The sequence below is a fragment of the Lonchura striata genome, chromosome 5, assembly GCF_046129695.1.
Source record: "Lonchura striata isolate bLonStr1 chromosome 5, bLonStr1.mat, whole genome shotgun sequence".
Lineage (NCBI taxonomy): Eukaryota > Metazoa > Chordata > Aves > Passeriformes > Estrildidae > Lonchura > Lonchura striata.
This window is the reverse complement of record NC_134607.1, coordinates 53393310-53415911: the sequence shown is the minus strand read 5'-3', so window position 1 is coordinate 53415911 and position 22602 is coordinate 53393310. Positions and strand designations below refer to the sequence as shown.

General features: G+C 36.9%; 1 protein-coding gene across 3 annotated transcripts in view; it reads left to right on the top strand.

Annotated features, from left to right (window-relative positions):
* EEA1 (early endosome antigen 1) overlaps positions 1–22602 on the top strand; it is a 65922-nt gene that overhangs the window by 34765 nt on the left and 8555 nt on the right. For all 3 annotated transcript variants that reach the window (XM_021527995.2, XM_021527994.3, XM_077783557.1), the window contains exons 12-26: positions 1805–1954; positions 2935–3054; positions 3275–3478; positions 4146–4346; positions 4557–4670; positions 5884–6039; positions 7780–7919; positions 8466–8796; positions 10226–10327; positions 11410–11604; positions 12823–13005; positions 18081–18266; positions 18700–18831; positions 20551–20736; positions 21043–21281. In XM_021527995.2, the coding sequence (XP_021383670.1) occupies positions 1805–1954; positions 2935–3054; positions 3275–3478; positions 4146–4346; positions 4557–4670; positions 5884–6039; positions 7780–7919; positions 8466–8796; positions 10226–10327; positions 11410–11604; positions 12823–13005; positions 18081–18266; positions 18700–18831; positions 20551–20736; positions 21043–21281 (2639 nt within the window). The remainder of the gene's footprint in view (positions 1–1804; positions 1955–2934; positions 3055–3274; positions 3479–4145; positions 4347–4556; positions 4671–5883; positions 6040–7779; positions 7920–8465; positions 8797–10225; positions 10328–11409; positions 11605–12822; positions 13006–18080; positions 18267–18699; positions 18832–20550; positions 20737–21042; positions 21282–22602) is intronic.

Below are 22602 nucleotides of genomic sequence, written 5' to 3'. Positions count from 1 at the left end.
TTGCCTTCTGTATCATTGGTTAGTCCTGGATTTTACGGTCTTGTTTACTTAAACAGGACATGTAATCTTAAAGTTCTTCAAAAATACTTAACCATGCCTGTAATAAAAGTAACTAGTGTAAAATATTGTTTACTGATTTCCCTCTTTCCAAACATTTTCTCCCAGCATCAGCATAGCCATGAATACTTAATAGTTGTCTTGTTGCACCCTTTCTTCAATAGATTTTTTCCTACAGTTCTTGTTTGTATTTTTAGTGAGGAGGAAATATTTATAATTTGGTGATCCTGCAAGAAAAGACAAATGTTCTTTGTTACTGGGGGAGATATTAGTTTCTCTCCTCACTCTGTCCTCCCTCTTCTCCTACCTCGTTCTCAACTGTACAGTCACTGTTAGCAGGCAGCATATTGGCCACATGCCAAACAGCTTTTCACTCATGATTTTTGTGGCTGTGGGCAAATAATTTAGCTTGTTGTTTTTTTTTTTTTTTTAAGAAGGTAAGTAATGGATACATTTATTTCCCTGTCTCCAAACCCTTTAAACTTTTGCATTTTTTGATAACTTGAGCTAAATTTTGACACATGGCCCAAAGGACTTTAGTGTTAAGTCCCTCAGTATTAAATTCTTTGGGTAACAGCAGGAGAGAAGCTTCACCCCACCTTAATGTCTAGGTGGAAAGTGTAATGGTATCACAGTTACTGTTCCTTTTTCTGCTCTGCTAGGCAGCCAGTTAGTCAAACAGTGGTTGCTTGCAGTGAACAGTAAAATTAGGCTGCTTTTTGCATGGATATTAGTAGGGATTTAAGGAAAGCATGAGGAAGGTTTAGGGGTATTGAAGGGAGATCTTGGATTTAAAAGGTGAATGGTTCAAGGGCCTTGGACATAAATGCATAGGGGGTACAAGCGTCATTCATAGCTTTCCCACAACTTAAGGAAAGTTCTTGCTGTGCTGCAAGGTCTGATCCTTTCTCTGGTTTTGCCCTGAATTAACAAGTCGTTGTGTCCTTGAGTGTGTTCATGTAGAAGTAGTCAGGAGTCAGGACCTATAGTGGAGTTTCACATAGAGTAAGCTGATTTTATGAAAAGAGGTTTTTAGAACAGTGAATTGTAAAAGGCCATCCTTGCACTTTGAAGATGGTGCAGTACTGCTTTTGATGATTGATAAAATCATGAAGCAAGTTTATGTCCATCTGGAAGAGCACATCCACCTACTTACTCTTTGCTACTGGAAGGTAATGGACTATAAGTCACCAAAGTTGTCATGTACTCTACACTGACTGTTCATGTATTTCTTCTCTGCAGAGAACGAATGCCATTGATGTAGCCAGCTCAAGCTCAAAATTACAGTCTTAATATTCTAGCAGAACAGTGCATTGTGGGAGGCAGTGGAGCAGATAAAAGCAGGGTGCTTCAGCCACTGGATTTACAGGAGTCAGCTGGTGAATGAGATAAGCCGAGATGGCTCAAAGCATCATTATTTTACACGATAGTCCTTATGCTTTTGAAGGACCACCCTCTTTCTGTTAAATCTCTTTAATTTGTTTTGAAGGGCTTCTGTAGATAAATGAGGATGTTTCTGGCTCCTTCCAACCTACTTTTTTGAATATCTCTTCTTGCATGTGCCGTTGATACTGTTTTTTTAACATGATTTGTGTTTCTGAGGTGTAGGAGGTACATACTTGACTTCAGGACGTCATGGACTTGTTTTGGTCTGGGTTAGGAAAACTTTGCATAAACATTGCACAAAATGAGTCTATGTCACTGTCGGCTAAGGAATGACTGAAAAAGTGGATCCTCTTTTTTGCAGTTGCACAGTAAACTCCTAGAAACAGAGCGCCAGTTAGGGGAAGCGCATGGACGGCTCAAGGAACAGAGGCAGCTGTCCAGTGAGAAACTGATGGACAAAGAGCAGCAGGTGGCTGACCTACAGTTAAAACTTTCTCGTGCTGAAGAGCAGGTGGGGTTTTTATACTGATTCTATAGTTTGTTATGGTGATATGTCTGTACACACACTTGTGATATTGCAGTTTATAAAATTTGTTTTTCATTGGAATTTCTTTTGACTAATACTGTCAAGGACTTACAGTAAAATTATCAAAATCTTCTTAGATGCTGCTTGTCTTTACAGATGTATGTGTGTTTGTGGTGCTTAACAAATGAACAAAAATTGTGCATTTTGCATGTATGAGCTTTGTCTAAGGGTCTTGTGAAAAATAACTTATGTGCACGTAGGCCCATAGGGGTAGTTTTGTATGTAGATATTTTTTTAAGATAAAGCCCTATGTGAAGAAAAAGTAAACATGTACAGCAGGTTATTGATAGTTAATAACCAGTGTGGGTTGGATGAGCAGAAAACACTTGTTTTATAAATGTTTATTTGTTTTAATGAATATCTTGTATATGTTGCTGATTTTCTGCTGACTGTAGGGGGATTGGCCAAGTATCTGAGTGGTATGTTGTCAAAGCTTTAAACTGTAGCTAATATGCAAAGCCTTGACTAGTATAGAAGTGGAGAGACTGCTAAACTGGAGTTACTACTAAAATAATGACTGACAGTTGCTACTGAAATTGCAAAAAAAAGTAATAATGTTGTTTTACTGGTATCTTTATTACATCTTAACAACTATTGCAAAAAACATACTAAAAATTTCTTATGTTTTAGATTATTTGAGAGCTAAATTACATGCGTCTGATAATTCTTTTATAGTTCTCGCTTGTGATATAGAATCTCACCGATTAATTATAATGAATGCTTTGATTAGATATTCATCTAGCATTACAGATTTTGTTTTTATGCAAGTTTTTAAATATCCATGTTTACACTAAAATCTTTTATAGTTAGAGTGACCATTGAGTACAGTTGGCATACTGAGTGGTGCTTTTTTCCCACTTACTAGTCCGGTTTGTTTGGTATTTGGTTTTGGGGTTTTTTTTCAGCTAAAGGAAAAAGCAGCAATTTCCACAGAATTGCAACATCAATTAGAAAAGGCAAAGCAGCAGCACCAGGAGCAGCAGACACTTCAGCAAAATACAACAGCAAAACTACGAGAAGCCCAGGTAATGTAGTTATTATATTGTCATGTGAAAGTGGGTTCCAGGGTTTCATTATGCTACGTACTTATTCTTTCTAAAAGTGACTTGCAGGAATTATATTAGTTTCAAGAAATTAACTTATAAATCTAGACTAGAATATACAGCAAGTGTTTGATAAATTTATCCAATATGCATTAGACGCAACTTTTAAGGTCCTATAATTAAATACTATTATCTTGTCTAGAATGATCTGGAGCAAGTACTACGACAAATTGGAGATAAGGACCAAAAAATTCAAAATCTTGAGGCTTTGCTTCAAAAAAGTAAGGACAACATCTCTCTGCTAGAAAAGGAAAGAGAGGACTTATATGCAAAAATTCAAGCTGGTGAAGGAGAAACTGCAGTTCTTAACCAGCTACAAGAGAAAAACCATGCATTACAAATACAGGTAAGAACTTCAAGATCTGGTTCTTTTCATTCATTCTCATTTGTGAATCTTGTTTCCTTTTTTTCTCTATCTCATCCGATATGACACTAATCTTTTCTATACTATTCAGTTTCTTTAAACTTGCTTTAAAGATCCTACTGTAAATTTCATATAAATTGTGTTTTTGTGACTTCCATGCTATCAGTGTAGGGAAAGGAATTCCTAGATATTTAATTTGTACATATGCTAGTAATATGTACTTATAAATAGTTACACACATAACTTTATATATGTGTTTGTATATGTGTATGCTTGTAAAAAACTATAAATGTAGTTATAACTATATGTAAATAAATATATACATTTGTTTTACTCATTTTAAAAAGAGGTTTTATTCCTCCTTGCAACACCAAAATTCAGTTTAGCTGGCATCTGTTGTCTCCTTAGTATTTTGTTTCTGTTACATTAAGGCCAAATTGACAATTCCCTTTTGCTTCTATTTTCAGCTGGTAACCTATTTAAACTCTGGTGTTGTGTACAATATAGCTTTATTGTAATGGTTCAGGAAAAGAAATGTGATAGCATTGAGTCTCCAGAGCCATAATAAGACACAGTAAAATTAAGTTTTTACTTCTTTGGACATGCTGTTCCAGCCTTCTCACATTGGCTTTTTTTTTCCCCACTGCAGGTAACTCAGCTGACAGAAAAGCTGAAAAATCAATCAGAAAGTCATAAACAAGCACAAGAGAATTTGCATGAACAAGTGCAGGAACAAAAGGCACACCTAAGAGCTGCTCAAGATCGTGTGCTTTCCTTAGAAACAAACATCACTGAACTAACCAGTCAGTTAAATGAAAGTAAAGAGAAAGTGTCACAACTTGATGTGCAGGTAATGGATCTCCATATTTTATGGTGATGGAGAATTCTGGTTGTGATTTCCCATTTTGGAAAAGATGCATTTTTCTACAAGGAAATACATACACTAACACATGAACACATACACTGCTGATTTTACTATTAAACTTACTGATGGCTATCAAAAAATTAGAATGATCTATGGTAAAACAGATGTTTTAGTGAAGTACAATTTATCTTTCAGGTAAAAGCAAAGACTGAATTGCTACTTTCAGCAGAAGCATCAAAAGCTGCTCAGAGAGCAGATCTACAGAACCATCTTGACACTGCCCAGAATGCACTGCAAGATAAACAACAGGTATTAAGCACCGCATAGATTTTCTGTGTTACCTAAAAACTGCTTGAAAGCCTAAGAATATTCTGTTTACAAACTCAGTGCACATATGAATAAGGATTGGGAAAGGATAATTTAGGGTATTTCAACCATGTGGTATGCATTCAATTCCTTTTGCTGCTTCAGAGCAGATATATTTCGCAGTGCAAGGAATTTACTTGGGAGTCCACTCCTTGCTGTAGGGTTATTCTTCAGAATTAAGCTTGCCTTAGGTATTCTGGAGGTATTATTCAATTCTTGTGTGTATGCTATGAAGAAAAGACTGTAGAACACACTCAGTAGAAGCAAAAACTCGTGACTCTTACTGCTGATTCATAAATTTCCTATCAGCTGCCGATATTCAGAAATAATTCTCTGTGTGCCAGCTGACATAAAAACTCAAAAGGCTGGTGAAAAAATTACATGTTTTTTAATGTGTTTTAATTCTAGTGAAGCATTTTACTGTCTGTTGTCAAATACTTGCATAGTTAAAATCAGTGCTGCTGTGGTCTTCATGGAAACATCCAGCAGATGTTAGTTAATGTGGCACCATTTTGTAGCATGGGAATATAATTAGTTGCTGTAAACAGGAGACAACTTTTTGCAGCCATTAATAATAAGTAAATACATCAGCTTGGTTGGAGAACATTGAACTCTGATGTAGCTGTCATCATAATTGTTATTAGGTGAATGTGTTTGTGTCTCTTGCAGAATTTTTTTTTTGTGTTAAACAAAATGCTTTGAAATAATCTCTGGTCTGTGGGGAACTGAGCATTTCCATATTATTGGCTTTCCTCTTTGATGGTTGATTTCATGACAAAGAAAGACATAAAAAATTGTATCTTGTGTTTTTAATGTCATTTTCTAGTTACTGCTGTACTAACTTGAGGATCTAGTGCATTTATTACCTACAGTTCCTCTTCCATTTACGACTTCAAACACCTTTGTTAACATTTAGCCCAGAACCTGTAAGGTTTGAGAGAATATTGAAGCTTTAAAATAATTTTTTTCAGTGAAACAGAGGGAATTTGTGCATGTGTTTGTGTTTCTCCTTTCATTATCCTGCCCCTCAGAATAAAAGATAAACATTATTTTCCTTTTTAATTTGAACACATTGGATCATTTAAAGCATATATGACATAAATAATTTTTGAAGTTATTTAAAAAGTAGCAACCTTTGTTTTTTTGTTTTACCCAGGAGTTAAATAAGGTCAGTGCTCAGCTGGATCAGGTTACATCTAAGCTGAATGACAAGCAGGAATACTGTACTCAGCTGGAAGCCAATCTTAAAGAGTACAAAGAAAAATGCCTTTCTTTAGAACAGAAAACTGAAGAACTAGAGGCACAGCTTAAGGTTTGTACTGAACACAGTATCCGGACCTATGGAAACTGATCTCTGCTGTTAGGCAGCATGTGGTAAAAGCTGTGATCAAATTAGGGGGGAAGGATTATATCAATATCACTGTTGTGGGTTTTCTTTCTCACTAATAGTTTCCAGATTTACCATTTAATCCTGTTCTCTTTTTCCATGCTAGTATATCACATTAAAAAGATAGGCCTATGACACTGCCGCTCATGTGTAATTTTCCTTTGTGTGTGCTTCTACCAATCTTTCTACTACCTGGAAATTGTTATGTGAGGGTCCCAAAATCAGAGTGTTCAATTTGAACTTACACACTTTGCAATGTGTAAATGTAATATGTATGTGTGGGTATATGTGTTACATTGGCTAGCCCTGCTTAACACCACCTGTCTGGTTTAATTAATTTCTGAAGCCTTTCAGTAGGCTTTTAGCAAGATTTATTTACCACTATTTCATCTCTTAACTTGATCTGGAGTTTTGCATTCCACTTTTGAAATCAGTTTTTATTTTAAAGTTCACATACTTCTGGCAGAAGGTTTGTAGAACTTTTTGGTGTTTTGATATATTAGTATTTTCAGTTAAGGATGTGGATTAGTCCTATTGCTTGAGAGCTTTAAAATTTGGGCTTTGACCTTTGTTCACTATTTTAAAAAAATTCTTGGTAGTCAAAATTTATAACACACAAAAGCATATGATTCAGGGATCATGGAAACCATGCAGAACGGGTTTTGCAGTGTTGTCTGTCTGTGAGGGAGGTTAATAGTCTTTCTGCTCAAGACTGAGTTGGGTGTTTTTCCTAGCTTTTGTGCTCTATAGAAGAGAAAGAAGAATGTTTTCCCTGTATGAAATTTTAAATCCAAAGCTATTAAAAATTAAAGATGCCATACATTTCATTATCAGCATAATTATTCTTCCATCTCTTCTTTTGGACACTGGGTTTTTTTCTTGCCTACTTTGATTTGTGTTTTTAGTTCTCATTCTTTTGCTGAAGTTTCACAAGTAGCCAATGGACACAAATGCCTGGGAGAAGTACAGAGTGTGCTTGTATATGATTTTATGAGGTTCCTGGTAGCTGAAGTGTGAAATTGAGCAGAGTTGTTGATGCTGTCAACAGGAATGCAATTCTGTGTAAAATCTTGGCATCATCACCATTCTTTGAGATTATTCCAATTGAATGTGTAGCATTAAAAAAAAAATTGAAAAAAAACAGAAAACAGAAGGCCCTCAGGAAATTTTTTGAGAAACTTGGCCACTTTGTTTTGTGGCCTCTGTGTGAAAGCAGAAGTGCCTGTAAAACAGTATGTTCAGCCCTTTTGCTGAAGGCTCCTGTGTTCTTTATATTCCATGAGAGTGAAAAAGCTTTGGAAAAAAACAGAAGAAAAACCTCCACCAGGCAAGCATAGAATTTCCTCACCACTGTAGTTTGTGTTTTTGCTTCTGCTGTAAAGCTTTTTGTCTATTACTTTGCAGTAAAATGCCTGCTTGGCACCTTTTTTTTAGATGCTTTTAGAATGTTTTACCACAATAGTTCTGTTCTGGAGGAGCAGGTTATTAGAAGGAACTAAACAGTGAAAGAAAAATTGCAAAGTAATGAAACAGGTGATATGGGAGAGCTGTGACTGCTTTCTACAGTTAATGCTACTCACAAACTAAATGACTTTGCATTTTATTGCTATTTTTATTTTGTTGGTTGTGTTCTGATGGCTCTATCTTTTTATTTTTCTCTCTCAGAAGCTTGAAGGGGATATTCTTGATGCTAGAGCAAGTAAAGACCAAGCTCTTCAGGAGTTACAGCAACAGCGACATCAGAACAAAGAATTAGACCTCCGCACAGCAGAACTGAGTAAACAACTTGAAGCAGCAAGAGAAGCGTATGTATTTCCTGTGTTACAGTGTTACAGTACTTTTCAAAGTCAGACATAAAACTGGGGCAGTTTGGACTAGAGTTGAAATTTTCTACTTCTCTTTTGTGATTTCATAAAGTCATAAGTGTGTCCCCTCTGCTGCAAGGACTGTGTTGTATCCCACCTGTTGTCTTTTACTCCATCTGCCATGTTGTCTCACGGGAGTCACTGACTGCTGTGATTCACTACACTTCTTCATTTTATTCACTGTGCTTGTTGTCAGCTGAATGTCTGAACAGTTTGATGTAGTGAGGTCCATCTTTAAATATCTACAGCTCTGTAACCTCTTTCAAATACAAATTTGCAATTCATGCATAAGCAGCAAAGGGGTAGTTTCTGTTCATTATAGTTGAGGAAGAAAGAGCCATCTCAAAATTACTTTCAGAAATTGCTGTTTTGTCTTAACTGGAGAGATGTAATGGCCATGGGTGAAAGTAGATACATTTAAGGATACAAAAGAACCTATGAAAAAGAGCTTTAAAAAAGTATTTATTTATCCTTTTGTATTTACAGGATGTCTAATGCTCAGCTGGATTTGCAGAAGAAATCTGAGGCCCTTGACCAAGCAAACCAACAAATTACAAAGCAGGAGGCAGAAAAGGCCAGTCTCAAACAAAACCTTGAGAAATCAAATCAAGATACAAGTAAACAACTCAAGGAACTTGATTGTAAAATGCAAGCAGCCACATCAGAGCTGCAACAAGTGAAGTTGGAGAAGGACACTCTATTAAAGGATCTTACAGATACCAAAGATAAGCTCTCAAAAAGCTCTGAATCCTTCAAAAAAAGAAAGGAGGAATTAGAAAAAGAAATTAAAAAAGGAAAAGCAGCTATGGCAGAAATGGTTAGTAGATTCTTTAGTTAGGCATTGTTTGGTGTATATACATTCTGATAAAATGACTTTCTATTTGAAAACAGCATATATATTAGGAAAATGCATGAATATTTAATACTATAAGGCAAACAGAATTGTGATTTTTAGTAGTTCATACATGTTTCCCACCTTAAATTTTTGCCTAGATATTTACAGTAGTAAACACCAGTCATATCAAATAACAGGATCCTTCTTGCTGCATGCCTTTAACGTAATGAAGAAACTAAATGGGGATGACAAGTGGTTGAAAGAGTTTGATGGCAAATGTCCCCCTTTTCTAAAATGCATCAACTGTATTATAACAACACAAAATTTTAGAACCTTTGCTAAAATGATGTTGTTTGAAGAAGTTATTTTTCTGAGGCCATTTTAATTCCCTTTCTGAAGTCTTTGTATATAGTACTTCCTGTGTGTTTGTCTGGACATGCTGGAAAGCTGCATACTACAGGCAGAGAGAGTAACATCATCTGATTTGGGGAATGTCTAGCTTAAGATATTATTGGAGTACTAGAACTATTTGAATTTTAGAAAGGTCCTACAAGTGACAGAATAAGAAGCACTTGACCACCAGAGCAACCTATTATGGTAAAGAAAGTAAATTATTACTCAGGTTAAGATACACCTTTTTCTTATGTCTTCTGCCTTGGTGATATGAATGGGCGCTATATGAATACAATTGTTCTGATACCCTTGCCTCAGACGTGGCAAGGGGTATCTTTTTCATACTCTTCTCATCTTACATGTCACCATTTTCCAGAACCCATTCAGAGCTGCTTTTATTCTGATCTAAAAAAAAAAAAAAAAAAAATCTGCTCCTAGTTTAAAAGAACATTTTTCTCTTACTCATTCATCATTAGAAGAAAAGCTCTTTTGTTTGCTTTTTTTACTTACTGCTGTTTAAAGATTTGTTTCTGCTAAAAATTGAAGGATTTTCTCCCCAGTTTAGACTTAAAGGTAGTAGTAAAGATTATGCTTCTAGTTCTGTATTCTTTTGGAGGCTCTCCACTGTCTTAAATGCATATTTGGACTTAACATATGGTTGCACATGCATGGAGGTCTGCAAATTTACTTGCTTTTGAGTTTTAGAACATGAGGTAATTCTAAATCTTGAGTGAGACCAATTGAGCCTACTACTTCATCAAGAAGAAGGGGTGTCAACCACAGCTTCAAACAGGGAGACTATCCCTAATAGAAAAACTCTGGCATGTGGCTGAGTTCATTAGTACAGGCATCTCATGTGTGGCTTAGATTTGCCCTGAAAAATATCTGCAGTTGAGAAGGTAAGATGTTTTCATTGAAAATGAAAGTGGTATTTTTAAGGATTTGTAACTCCTGCAAAAATACCCCATACACGTTCTTAGAAGCTAACAGGAATATTTCCTTGTCTAATGTTTTTTAGGAAAAATCTTGCCAAGAATTAAAACACCAGCTTCAGATACAAACAGAGTCTGTAGCTAAAGAGAGGAATGAATTGAAAAACTCACTGGAGAAAAAGGAGGGGGTAAGTTGTCCGCTTAGTTTCAAAAATCTAAAAACCAATAATAATAAATATTTAAAGGGTTGATACTCAGTCTCACCTGATGGGACTGATGAGAGATAAAGATGTTTCAATTCTCAAATTATAAACTACCTTTGGCACTGAAATAAGGTGATACTAAAACTTTCCTAGAGGGTAATGTGAAGCTTTAAAATACAAGTTTTAGTCATAGTTTTCTGTGCTCCACATACCATAGCAGGGGATTTTAGCCCTTCAGGTTTTTTCATTAGTGAAACAGTTACATGGTATTACTGTGTCCTCGTTTTTTTTGTTTTTTTTTTTTAATTTTCTTTCCATGCAATAAAAGTTGTTATTTCACATCCTTTGATCTATTTTATTCTGAGGCTTATTCAGTATGTTCTCAGTGTAGTTAAGAGGGCATTTTCATCCTTCAAGGATTGAATTACATTTTCAAACTTGTGTAAGTCGCTTGTGACTACATAAGGACCAAATGTACTTCTTTTTCAAAGATGAGCATTCAGACCATGCAGTGCAGCTGGCAGCCTGAAGGACACATCTGCTTTCATGGATTTCTTTACTCAAGGCACCTTCTGTTCCTTAAAGGAATCAGAAAAGATTTGGTTGTGGACATAGTTTGATAGACTGTGATGGACGCTTACTGTCTGAAAGAGGTTTGGGGATGTGCAGGTGTGATGGTAATTGCTCTGTGACTTGCTGCTACTTTCCCTGGCTCCTCACTTGTTCAGCTGAAGTGATGTGGTGCTCAGTGGAAAGTGCAAAAGGATGAGCTTGGCGTATGCTGCAGTTGGCAGCAGGAGAGCCCAAACCACTGCTGGTGTGAGGAAACTTTCCTAATCTTAATTTAGAATGGATAAAAACGACTGCTGTTGATCTCTGGGTAGTAAATTTGGAATAACAGATTATTTTAATATGTTATGGTAGTTCTTAAAATCTGCTTGCCAGTGTTCAACCACATAGCTATGGAACAGCAGTGGCACTGTGGGATGGTCTGGTTCTGTGAACAGCATGTACAAAAATGATTTAAATTTAAATTATATACGGTTACTTAATATTTTTGAATATAGATTTCTAAGCAGTTGTCTATAGACCTTGATTCAGCAAGAGCACAAGTACTGGAAATCCAGGGTCTTCTGAAGGAAAAAGAAAAAAGTGAGCAACATCTCCAGGGAAAGCTGAGAGAGTTAAAGGAATCTTTTGAGCAGAAGAAAAAGCATAGTGAAACACTGCAAGCTGAATTAAAAACTGCCCTTTTAGAAAAGGTAAGACTGTCCTTTTTTACTCTTAAAGGAAAATGAATGTAAATTCCTCTGGTGAATATTGAAACTTTTATGTCAATAATTTTATGAAAAACTCTGTTTACTGTAGTCTTGTTGGAAATGATAAGGTCAGGATGTGGAAGTGAGGTCTTTAGATGCTGTTGGAGATAAAAACAACATCAACAGCAATAATGAAAAGAACCAGTGCTGAAACATGAATTCCATAGGAATTTAATTTTAATAAAGGGATAAAATAACCTAGATTGAATGTGGGTTTTTTGCTTCAGGAGCAAAGCAAGAGCTGCCATTTTCTTATAAAGCAGTAGAATTTCGTGAGAGTATTTTTAGTCAAATTCTGCAGTGTTTTAAAATGTCCATGGCAGTTTTAAACCAAGTCTTCTCATATTATACCAAAATTATCTGAGTGACAGAATAAAACTCATAAACCATTATGGAAAGAGTTCAAATGTCTTACAGCATTAGGGAATGTTGTGCTTTGTGCCATGTACTGTTAAATGTGGCTCCAGCTTTGGCTGCCCAATGCTGCATGTTCATATTTGTGCTTCAGACAGCCTGTGGAAACATTAAGTTCTGGTGTTGTGGTTTACCCAGTCATCAACTCAGCACCACAGAGCTGCTCAGTGCTTGGGAAGACAAAGAACATCACTCCAAACTCCCTCCCCTTTCTTCTTCTACCAGCTCCATAAGCTGGGCTTGATGTCCTATGGTATGGAATATCCCTTTGGTCAGTGGGATCAGCTGTCCTGGCTGTGCCCTCTCCAAACTCTTGTGCACCTCCAGATTTCCTGCTGGTGGAGTGTGAGAAGCAGGAAAGGCCTTGGCTCTGTGTGAGCGCTGCTAAGCAGTAGCTAAAACATCTCTGTGACAACACTGTTCCCACCACAAATCCAAAACACAGCCCCCATACCAACTACCATGAAGAAAATTCTACCTCAGCCAAAACCAGCACACTTGGAAACATTATTCGAATTTTTATTCTAGTCTAAATGTGTTTTACTTTGTCTTTTGTAGTGAATTAAATTTTGTTGTTAATTTAGTTACAAAATGCTACTGTAAAATCACAAATATCAAGTTACTGAATTGTTATTCCATAAGAAGAACAAAATTATTTTCTTGCAGGAGAAATACATTTTATTGAAATGCTTAAGCTAACTTTTCTGTCTGTAACTTTAACTAAAACTTTCCATGCTTATGTTTCAGGCAGAGCTGGAGAATAAACTACAACAGCAGTCTATTTTGTCAGCACAGGATCTTAAAGCAGAGAAAGGCAAGCTAGCAGACTTACAGAAGGCCCATGACAAGCATAAAGAAAACATGGAGAAGCTACAGCTGGATCTTTATGGGAAAGAGTCTGAGCTGTTGGCAACCAGGCAAGACCTTAAGGTACTTGCAGTCATTTTAATGTCATATGTGACTTAGCAGATGTTAATATCCATTTTGAAGACCAAGAAACAATGCAAGAACTGTATAAGTAAAAAAAAAGTTCTTCTGCTATACATAGAATTTAGTGCTGCTTAATCCCTTCCCCTGAGACAAAAGATATTCTGAAACTAATTTAAAGGCAAACAGATTTTCCAGTTTACCTGAAATACCCTTGCATTTCTGCAGCAAAGTGAAAGGTGATTTGGTTTCCTATTAATTAGTTATTTTTTTTAATGTTGCTTTTTCTTGTTATATTCTGTAGCTTTCAACTAATTTAAATAGCATAGCTAATTTGGGCAAGGTCTGCTACATGTGAGCAACTGCTGTCTTCCAGGTGATTTAACTAGAATATTCCTGGCTGATGGTAGATGTTAGAAGATGTCAAACTTACAGAAACAGTAGGCTTACTGACCTACCTGGAGTACAAATGCCAGAATTTAGTCATTGAAGTTTTTGCTATTCCTAAACTGAAGTTACTTTGTTTTGTATTAGTGTGCAGTGCCTTCAAAGAGGAATTGCTGAGAGTTGAGCCAGTTAGCAAAGGTGTTTTTTTCAGGCTTTCTGCTTCATGTCAGTACTAAGCCAATGCTTCAGTTAGTCCCAGGACATCCTGTGCCACAGAGACTGAAGGCCAGGTTCAGGTTATTTTAAGGAACAGAGAAATACCTCCTTTACATATAGGCCACTGCAGTTTTATTAGACTTAATCCTCCGTAGTGATAAATTACCTGCCATGTTTCCCTGCAGGTTATTGAAGCTTTATGTTCAGCGCACCATGATTGAATTGCCACATTAAATTGTGGAGAACGTCTGCATGATTAGCAAGCAGTGGTGGTTTAACCATATTCTTTATTTCAGTTTGTTAGTATTGCACATAATGTTTCTTTCCTGCAAAGCATTTAAATCACTGTTCGGTAATAGAAGTAGCCTGTAGAAGCATTGCGTGTGTTCAGTAATTTGGGTTTTTTTTTGGGTATAGTTTTCATTAAACTATCACTTGTTGCAAAATACCTGTGAATAAGTATTGTTATTAAAGCAGTTTGATGACCTCTAGTTCTGGCAAGTATAAAATAGGACAGTAAGTGTCTCACATATATTTAGGCCTGATGGGTATGGTAGCAAGAGAGAGGGAGAGCTCTATGCTAAAAGCTAAAATAAGGTGATGGCAATGGGGAAGCAAAATTTTTAAGGTGAGCAGTCAGGTAACTTGATTTATGATGTAAGTTTATGTGGAGCCTAGAGAGCCTGAAAAAGATTTGAGTCTTAAGTAGTGAAGTGGTGTACCAATTTGGAGGCTGCCTGATTTAAAAATTTTGTAAAAAACATAAATTAATTATGATTAGTGAAGTCTGATTGATGCCACTTTTTTTTTTTTTTTTCTGGAAGAGGAAGAAGGTGGGGAGCTGAACTTTAATCACAGTCGTGCTACCTCAGTAAAACATGAAACTAAAGAAGCAGTGATAACAAAAGAGAAAAGTACATTCAGACAGCCTCAGAGTGACAGTGTTAGTCTTGAAAGATGGATATCAAAGTGCCACTGAAGAACTTTATAGTAGAATTTCACAACTTACTCAAAATCAGTTATCTGCATGATGTTTTGCCTTGGGCAAATTACTTACTAAAACTAGCTCTTCTCAGCCAGGGCTGTGTGTTTTGACTGAAGTTTGGAACCAAAGCTGATAGCCAGGGTGAGCTTTAGATTGGCCTTAATCTTCTTAATAGGCAGTGATAGAAGGTTTTAGGACTTGTCTGTATGTAGAGTCACCTTGGGTGTCTTCCAGTGCAGGATTTTTAGCAGAGTTATGAGGTTTCTGCAGAGCTGTGTTTAGTCAGCACTGTCAGGAGCCCAGCATTGTCCAGAACGGGCATGGCCAGACCATACCGTGAGCTCGTAGCACTGCTGGATTTAAATGGAAAGCTGAGCCATGCTGACGTGTGTGGCACCGTGCCGGTGGCGGGCCGAGCTCCCCGGAGTGCGGGGGTGATGAGAGGCTGCGGCGGGAGGGCACGGCGGGGTTGGACCGGGCACAGAGCACCATCTGCCGGCTTCACTCGGGAAACTCGCTGCTGGCACCGATGGCTCGGCTCCGGCTGGGGGAGTGAGCCCTGGAAAGGGATTGAAGGCTCCGGGGCAGTTTTGCGGCCGGAGATCCCGCGCTGCTCGGGCCAGAGATGCGGCGCCGGACGCCGCTCTCCGCGGAGCCCCAGCGCCTGGCTGCTCAGCAGAGCACCGAGCGATGCAGCTGTGGCCAGCTGCAAACCGTGAAGCTCTGAGTCCTGCAGAGGAGACTGGAGAAGTGTTGTCATTGGAAAAATAAATAATAAAATAAATAATAAAATCAGAAGTGGGAATGGAGCTATAATTTTATGATACTATTTGCTACAAATTTACTTTGGATTAAAAATGTCTCTACCAGTAACGTTCAGACATGCTTTCACCTTTGTGACTAGAAAAAGAGATAGGGTAGGATTTGAGTGTTTGTTAAAACTGTAGTTTTTGATAAAAAAAGGATATATATATAATTTAAAAAGACTACCACTAAATGATTTTTGTATATACATAAAGGTATTTATACAAGTATCTGTGTTGTATATTCACACTTTTTTTTTGTGATAAAGGTATTTTTTATATAGAAGAGTTAACAAAAATTTACAAACTGTTATTTTTGCCTTGTTGTTGACTTAGTGCAAGAATACTTTCTGTGAATCTGATCTCCTGAGGTCTGCCAAATATTCTTGTGTTTTGGCATTTGTGCTTTTTGTAGTCAGTCCTGGTTTCTTCTGTTTTTTCAAAAGAATGTCTCTTTGTCTCCAATGTTGGCATTGTTCTCAGCATATATTCAGTGAATGTTCTGGAACAAAATTCATACTTGCCAGACCTCAGTTGTGTAAGTCAGGAGCCTGAGTTGCACACAGTCAGTCTAACCCTTTTTCTTAGGGAGTGAAGAGAGAGGTTAGCATCTGTGAATTATTTAATGTTGATCCTTATGGACTGGGATCAGGGAGCGCACAGACTCAAATGCTTGTTTTTGAACTTCTTGTAGGTGGAATGAATCTAGATCTTACCACCCTGCTAGGACCAGTTGTGGTGCTGGAGCTATGATTTGCACTGGCACAGCCCAAGCTGTAGTGAATCAAACTGTAATTTTAAAATACTTTTATTTATTTAAACTCTGTATCTATTATCCTAGTATTTCTCTTTATTTACACAAATAGTACTGTTTTACCTCTTTTGTTCTGTACCTGTTCCTTGTCTCAGCCTCAGTATAGACACAATGAGATGATCTGTGCAGTGCAGACACTTTGAGGTGTGGGTTGAGAGAAAAATACCCACTGTGTGTAGGTGTCACTGTCCACTTCATCAAATTTCATCGTATTGTGTTAAGCAGATTTGATGTAACCACATTTCTTCTACAGGAAACAAAATTGAATGAAAGTTGTGGCTTTAGTGTGTTTCTTTCTAAAACTGTTGGGTTTTCCTGTGAAGATGTTAAATGATGATGCTAGACTTCCTATACTTCCTCAATGTTAGGAAAAGATGGTATTCTACTGCACACAGTGGAACAGAGTGAGATAATTTTGCTTTTTGAAATACCTACCCTACTGAAACCTTGAAACTGCAAAAGCATCTCATATTTTTTTACAAAAAATTCTGAGTCAACACCTTTCAAAGTATTAAGTAGTAAACTCTAAAATCTCAGAAAGCAAGTAAAGTAATTTGTCTGAAAACTAATTTTAAAGCTGGTGTGAGCTTTTTAAGAGTCATGGGGATTCTTGAAAATACTGTTGAATCAGCAGTCTTCCATCACTGATGTTTCAAATTAAATCTGACTCTACAAGCAAAATACTTTAGATATTACAAAGGAGGGTCATGAGGCATCCAAAATGAATTAGCTTTTAAGTCAACATGGAAGTGACTAAAGCATATGCATAATTGAATGAAGTGAAAATTCTGCTTATAGTTCCTCTTAAAACCACTAACCTTTAACGAGACATTTGATTAATATTTAAGCAAAACTTCAAAAATAATTGAGTTTGTCTTGAAAGAATTTAAATCCTTACTGCTGCACTGAAGGCAATAAACTTATTAGTAATAATAAATCTCAGCTCACCTTCTGTATTGTAGGATCAAAAGTTTACATAAAATAACAATGTTTTGGAGAAGTGGAGGATGAGGTTGTTTAGTTAGTTTTTTTTCTTGCTGGTTTCAAGTGGAACTAGTCTTGATCTAAAGTAGAAGGTTTAAAAAACCTTTAGAATAGTAACTCAAAAAGACCCCCCCCAAAGTTAGACTTTGTTGTGGGTAAACAGAATGAGCTTGGCTTTGGGTGCAAGTTTTGTATTGTTTCTTGGGATTTTGTGACCTGTTTCAGAGTCATAAATCAAAGCTCTTTTTCTAGCTAGTGGTGAGAATTAGAAGCAAATAAAGTATCATCTCTGGATTTTGAATGAAAGTTTAAACTTACTGTTTACAATGCTTATGCAGCAGAAATTGTGAAACTTTTTGTCCTGATATTAGCATTTTTATCTATATATTTCACTTCAGAATTTTAAAAATTTTACAATTGTCCTAGCACTGACTTTATTGTCATTGGTGAAAAATAGTATTTAATGATTTTTGAAATCTTCAAAGTATAGCTTTGCTGCTTCTTAAATAACAGGTGTCTAGAGTTATAGAGCAGTTGATTTGCCTAGATAATAAAATCAATTTATGTGAGCAAATTCAATTGTATTCTCTTTTTTGTCAGTTACCTTTTGTTCTTTGCCCTTCTGCATGTTACCACCTTTTGTCTGTGTAAGGATGCAGGCTGGAATATGTACAGTAAGTTTTTGTTCCTGGAAATTACACTGGCATAGTTTTATTTTACTTAGGGTAACTTTGTAAACGAGAAGTTTCTGTAATTATGCTCTGTCAACATTTGAAGCTAAATGTTGTACACTACGTAGCAGCTTTTCTACTTGGAAAATGTTTAAGTGGCTGTTTAGTATCTGAAACTTTTATACTGATGGATAACTTAGAACTCTCTTTGTAATTAGTCCACAGAAGAAAAACTTGCTTTAGCTCAAGAAGAATTAGTTTCCAGCAGGAATCGAATTGCTAGCAATAATCAGCAGATTCAGGAGCTGAAGAAGGCTAAGTCTGCACTGGAGCAGGATGCATCAAAGAAAGAGCAGCAGCTGGGTGAGAAGACCAAAATGCTGCAGGATCTTCAGAATGACAGGGTAAGTGCCTCTGCCTTTTGAAATCTCCACACAGGAGATTTCACATCCACCCCATACAGGCACCCTTTATTATTTTCTATTACGTCCCTAATTTGAGAGCATAATACTGTTGTAATGCACAACAATAACAGTTTTACTGAACCTCTGGTGAAAAGACTTAAAAAGAGACAGTTGTACAGAATTTGGTTCAGAATATCCTTTATTTTTTCTAGACAGGTTTGTGTCTAGACAGGTGGGAAAACATTATTAGTTTTAAAACTGCTGCTAATTGCATTACGAATTGTGGATAGATATATGGTGGTTGTTCCCCCATAATTACGAAGTCATCAAGTAGTTTTTGGGCCCTGGATGTTTTGTTAGCTTGATTAGTTGAGTTTTTTATTTTGTGAATTTGGAGGAGGTAACTTTTCCAGCGCTTCTATTTCTCTTCAAGATTTTGAAAGAAAAAGATTTGGCTAATGAAAAATGTAAAACGGCCGAGCTCCAGGAAATAAGGACTAGACTTGAAAATGAAAGTGCCAAGCTGGTTGAAGAGCTTAGAGTCTGCAAGCAAGAATTTGAGAAGGTATGTTGAGACAAACCAAGTCTTCTTCATGTGTTTGGTTATCTGATGAGAAATATGTGCCTACTCAGTAGATGTTATCTGAAATGGCTATGCAAAGATGATCACTGTAAATATTGGTACAGGTAAGGGAACCAAAGCCCAGATTTTATTGAGCTCCCTCAGTAATGATGTCTTGGTTGGTGATGATCCATGAGCACCAGGGCCTAGTGAGCCAGGTGGGCTGCATAACTTGTCTTAGCTTCAGGGTGGGTTGTATGTCCTGGTTTTTCTTCAGTTTCACTGTAAATTCACTCTGCGTACTCCTCCTTGACTATTCTGAAATGAAAAGTTGTCCAAAAGAGTTACAATGGCACATCTGGGACTTCTCAAGGATGCATGGTAGAGTTGAAACTCTCTTACTGTTGTTTCTTAAAATGTCTTAAAAAGTCATAGTTGGGGAAGCCTCATAAAAGGCAAATGTCAGGAGCTTCATAAAAGACAAACTCTTCCAAAATCATAACAATCAGTTGAGCTCTCTAAAGGGTGAAAGTTGGGAAGCTTTAATGAAATAATTTTTAGTCTTCAGTGAAACTAAGAGTGTTTCTTGCCACACTCTACATATTCTGTTTTTGAGTCTCTCTAAAAACTAACATTCCTAAAAGGCTGCAGTTTGTGTAATGTATTATTAACAGTTATATTTGCATCTGTTAAGTATACTTAGTTTAAATTTTTGCACAAGTATAAATACAGGTACAATTCCCTATACACTAATAAAAAGAAAATAACATGATAACTTAAAAATTTCAAATGTTCTTTTGTTCTCTATTGTTTAGAAAATGGTCTGTAATTTTTAGGTATAAGTCTGTGCTTTGTTTCTCTTAAGGACTCTGTGCTTGGGGAAAGATATTCTAATTCTTGCTGTTCCTAAAATCTCTATTCTAAGATGTTAAAGATGTGCACATCAATATCAGCTTAATAGTAATGTCTTCATTTTCCTACATGCAATCAGACTGAAAGTCTCCTAAAGACTTAAATTCTGTTTCCCATCCCCTAGCAAGGAATGGATGTATATGTATCTGTAGGGCATCCTCTTATTCTGAGGATATGTCCTTTTCACTGTCCTTGGTTTGACTTGTATTGTGAATTTTGATTTATGGAAAATGGTCCACCCCTATTAATCTGTTATATGCTTCTCTGGGTAATTTTAAGAAAGATGATTTCTAGAAATTAAATGAACTATTCTACTTGAGTTCAGTTACAGAAGAACAAGTAAAGCCATTATGTATATCATCCCATCCCACTTGCTTAAAACAGAGAGTATTTTTTTATACACTGAAGACTAATAGAAACTAATTTTCTTCCATCAGCATTCAGTTTTAACCTCATTATTGCAAAGAGAGGACAATGTGAAATAAATTTTAGAGCAGTACCTAGAAAATGACATTGGATGCATCTTTTCAAGGAGTGGTAGAAAACAATTCAACAGATCTTCCTTTCTACTTTAGTAGAAACATACATTAAAATAATTTTAAAAATTGAATGGTGATCATAATATAAATTTAAAATGTTTGATCATGAAAATCACTGATACTTTGCTCTATAAAATCATCCTTTATTCTAGTGATAAAACTAAAAATTATTGCTGTCATCTCCTAGGAAAGAACTACAGTATTTTTGAGTTTAAATTCCATTTACACTTTCAGTGTTGCTACTTTAACTTTGAACTCTGTGTCCTTACAGGAGTTGACAAATCTCAAGGATGGAAATCAGCTATTGATTCAACAGAAATTAGAACTGCAGGGCAAAATAGATAATGCGAATTCAACTCTGGAACAGGAGAAACAAAAACATCAAGCTGTGAAAGATCAGCTGAAAAAGAGAGAAGAGGAGCTGAAGAAAGAATGTGCTGAAATTGAAGCCAAACTGGTTAGTATGCTAGAGAGAATGAGACTGCTGTTTTGTGAACATACCTTTGGATTTTTCCAGGGACAGAAAGGAAGCAATGGGTTGACTTTAGTTTCACTTTACATGAGCTTTTAAATTACAAGATCAAAAATCTATGAGGCATTTAATGGTATAGGAAAATTCAGTGAGGTGACAGCCTTGTCTAGTAGAGTATGTTTATTAACAGTAATGATTCTAGTACAGTAAGATTCTTTGGCTCAATTAAATATAGGGAATAGGGAAAGAATGCTTGGAAGCTTGTTTTTCATTTTTCCATTGTTTTTATAGCACACAGAGAAAAAAGACAAAGAAGAGGAGAAACGGAAACATGAGGAAAAAGAGACCAAGCTCACCATGCAGGTCACAGCCCTGAATGAAAACCTGGCTACCATGAAGAAAGAGTGGCAAAGCAGTCAAAGACGAGTGAGTGAGCTGGAGAAACAGACAGATGATTTACGTGGGGACAATGCTGTCTTGGAAGCAACAGTCCAGAATAATCAGGATGAGAGAAGAGCATTGCTGGAGAGGTAAGCTGTGATCATGATGATGAGGAAGTATAGTTTGAGAAATAAAATGAACTGAGGGTGAAAACTTGTTTGAGTTGATTTGGGATTCTGTATTCATGCTTTATTTAAATCTGTATTTGTTCTTAGTGCCTGGGCTGTGGGTGCAGTTTTTCCAGAGTGCAACCGTCTGTCATCCCTGCCAAAGCACAGCAAGAGCTTTTGGGAACCAACTGTGCTCTTTGTGATCGTTATGTAGAAAACAAGGCAGACTTATCAGGATCTTTACTTATCACCAAAGCCACAGCTATGTGCTTGCTCTCAAAGATTTTTGTCCATCTGTAAGACCCTTCTAAACCAATGTGGTTCCCCTGATATTTCAGGTGTATAGGCTGTGGCTTCTCATCTCTTGTGTCAACCTTGTGAGGCCTGGCAGAGAGAACTTCTCTTACCTGAGCTAACTATCCTCCATCACTTAGGCTCCCATGCCTTGATTCAGTTTGAATACATGATCTAGTAATCCAGAAGCCTGGAAGAGACCCTTAAGTAACACAGAATTTGCATAGGAGCTCCCAGGTGTGCCCACTACTCTGTGTTAGGAGACTGAATGTGTAATTGGATTAGATAGACTAAAGTTCACAAAGGAGGCATTTTCTTCCTCCTGGAAACCTGCAGTCTTATTTTCTCCTGTCCTGCTGTTGTCTATACAATATATTTAAGTCTAAGGTAAGCAGAGTGCTTTCCTTTCAGGCAGCAGGAGGCATTTCAAGGCAGCAGGAGCTACTTGAATGCAGTGATTTCCAGGGTAGAAGAAATACCTGTGAGACAGGAAGCTTTCTTTGTCCTTATTTCCTGACATGTTTGGTGAAGGCAGAGGGGAAAGCTGTTGTTGGTGCTGTCAAGCTTGGTGATTTGACTTTTGACCAGTAGACCTTGGAAAAGGATGGGATCAGTTGAAGTGAGATCCTCTTTATTTGGCAATCCCTTGCTGTACTGTGTTGAACTCATCCAGTAGCTGTTTACAGCTTGGCAGAAAAATACTCTTTGAAATTTGGCTTTGAGCAGCTAACTGAGTTTCAGCTGATGGAAGGCAGCCTTGATAGAAGAAAAAGGTTTCTTTTCTGTTCTGTTGCCTGACCTGATCTGCAGCAGCTGGTTTCAAGAGTGTCCTGTTGCACAGGGATATTTATCAGGGCTTGCTGTTGAGGGACTGCATTCAGCACTGCCCCTGGTTTGGGGTGTAACACGGGGTATTGATAAGCTGCAGATACTTAGGAGCAATGCCAGTATAGTCTTTAACTGATTGTTACAACAGAATGTTTTCCTAGTTAAGGCATCCAATAAC